This window comes from Galeopterus variegatus, unplaced genomic scaffold (assembly GCF_000696425.1).
Source record: "Galeopterus variegatus unplaced genomic scaffold, G_variegatus-3.0.2 Scaffold6527, whole genome shotgun sequence".
NCBI lineage: Eukaryota > Metazoa > Chordata > Mammalia > Dermoptera > Cynocephalidae > Galeopterus > Galeopterus variegatus.
This window is the reverse complement of record NW_007732638.1, coordinates 2,004-2,811: the sequence shown is the minus strand read 5'-3', so window position 1 is coordinate 2,811 and position 808 is coordinate 2,004. Positions and strand designations below refer to the sequence as shown.

Below are 808 nucleotides of genomic sequence, written 5' to 3'. Positions count from 1 at the left end.
CAGCCAATCTAAATCTTCTAGGGATGTTAAGGAACTAGAACCAAAACAAAACAAAAGCAGTACAAGTTGGTATTTAGCAAAACAAGAAACATCAATTCCAGATTTACTTATGTCCCTGATACAAGATGTGGCTGGACCATTTACACATCAGCTTTCTCCATGACTTTAATGTGACCCCAACTCCCTGGACAAGGGAGTAAACGTAAGAGGTGAATCTCTCTCTTGAAACACTTGAGAACCTTGGCTACCTTCCACTCTGCCACTGACACAGAACTGGAGCTTGGGCTGCTATGTTATCCTCAGCCTCAGTTTCTCCTGCCTTACTAGGGCAGCCAAAAAACCAGCCAGCAAAATGCTGTCATCATAGAAGAGCAAATGAACAGTCAGTGTTGCTGCTTCAAATTCAGATGATCAGCCTAACAGCTGTAGGGCAGCCTACTGGAATGCCATGTACCCTAATCCTCCACTTTGTCTTAACCCATAGATCTGAATACGTCGGGGATTCAATCAGTGGTTTTCAAACTGTTTCACAGAACGAGGGGTTTTGGGGGAGAGGAAGTCCACATGTATATGGTGTTAATTTTATTTTTTAAATATCAATATGTTATTTTATAAATAATCATACTTAAACTTGTAGATTAGAAAATATATTCAACCAAAGTAGGAATATATCTGTATTTTAGCAACACGAGACCAACACAACCATAAATTGTGTTTCCAAACAAGTTATTTTCCTATAGCTTCTCATTAAGGAAAATCTCTCATGGCATCTTTGTGTATTAAAGAGTATCCCAAGATAACAAGATAT

The 808-nt window shown here is 38.7% G+C and overlaps 1 protein-coding gene across 1 annotated transcript in view; it reads right to left on the bottom strand.

The window, feature by feature from the left end:
• Positions 1–808, bottom strand: part of ABCA13 (ATP-binding cassette, sub-family A (ABC1), member 13) — a gene marked incomplete at its 5' end in the record, with an annotated part of 119,386 nt that overhangs the window by 117,621 nt on the left and 957 nt on the right. Inside the window, one exon of the mRNA XM_008590977.1 lies at positions 5–34. Coding sequence (XP_008589199.1) covers positions 5–34 — 30 coding nt within the window. The remainder of the gene's footprint in view (positions 1–4; positions 35–808) is intronic.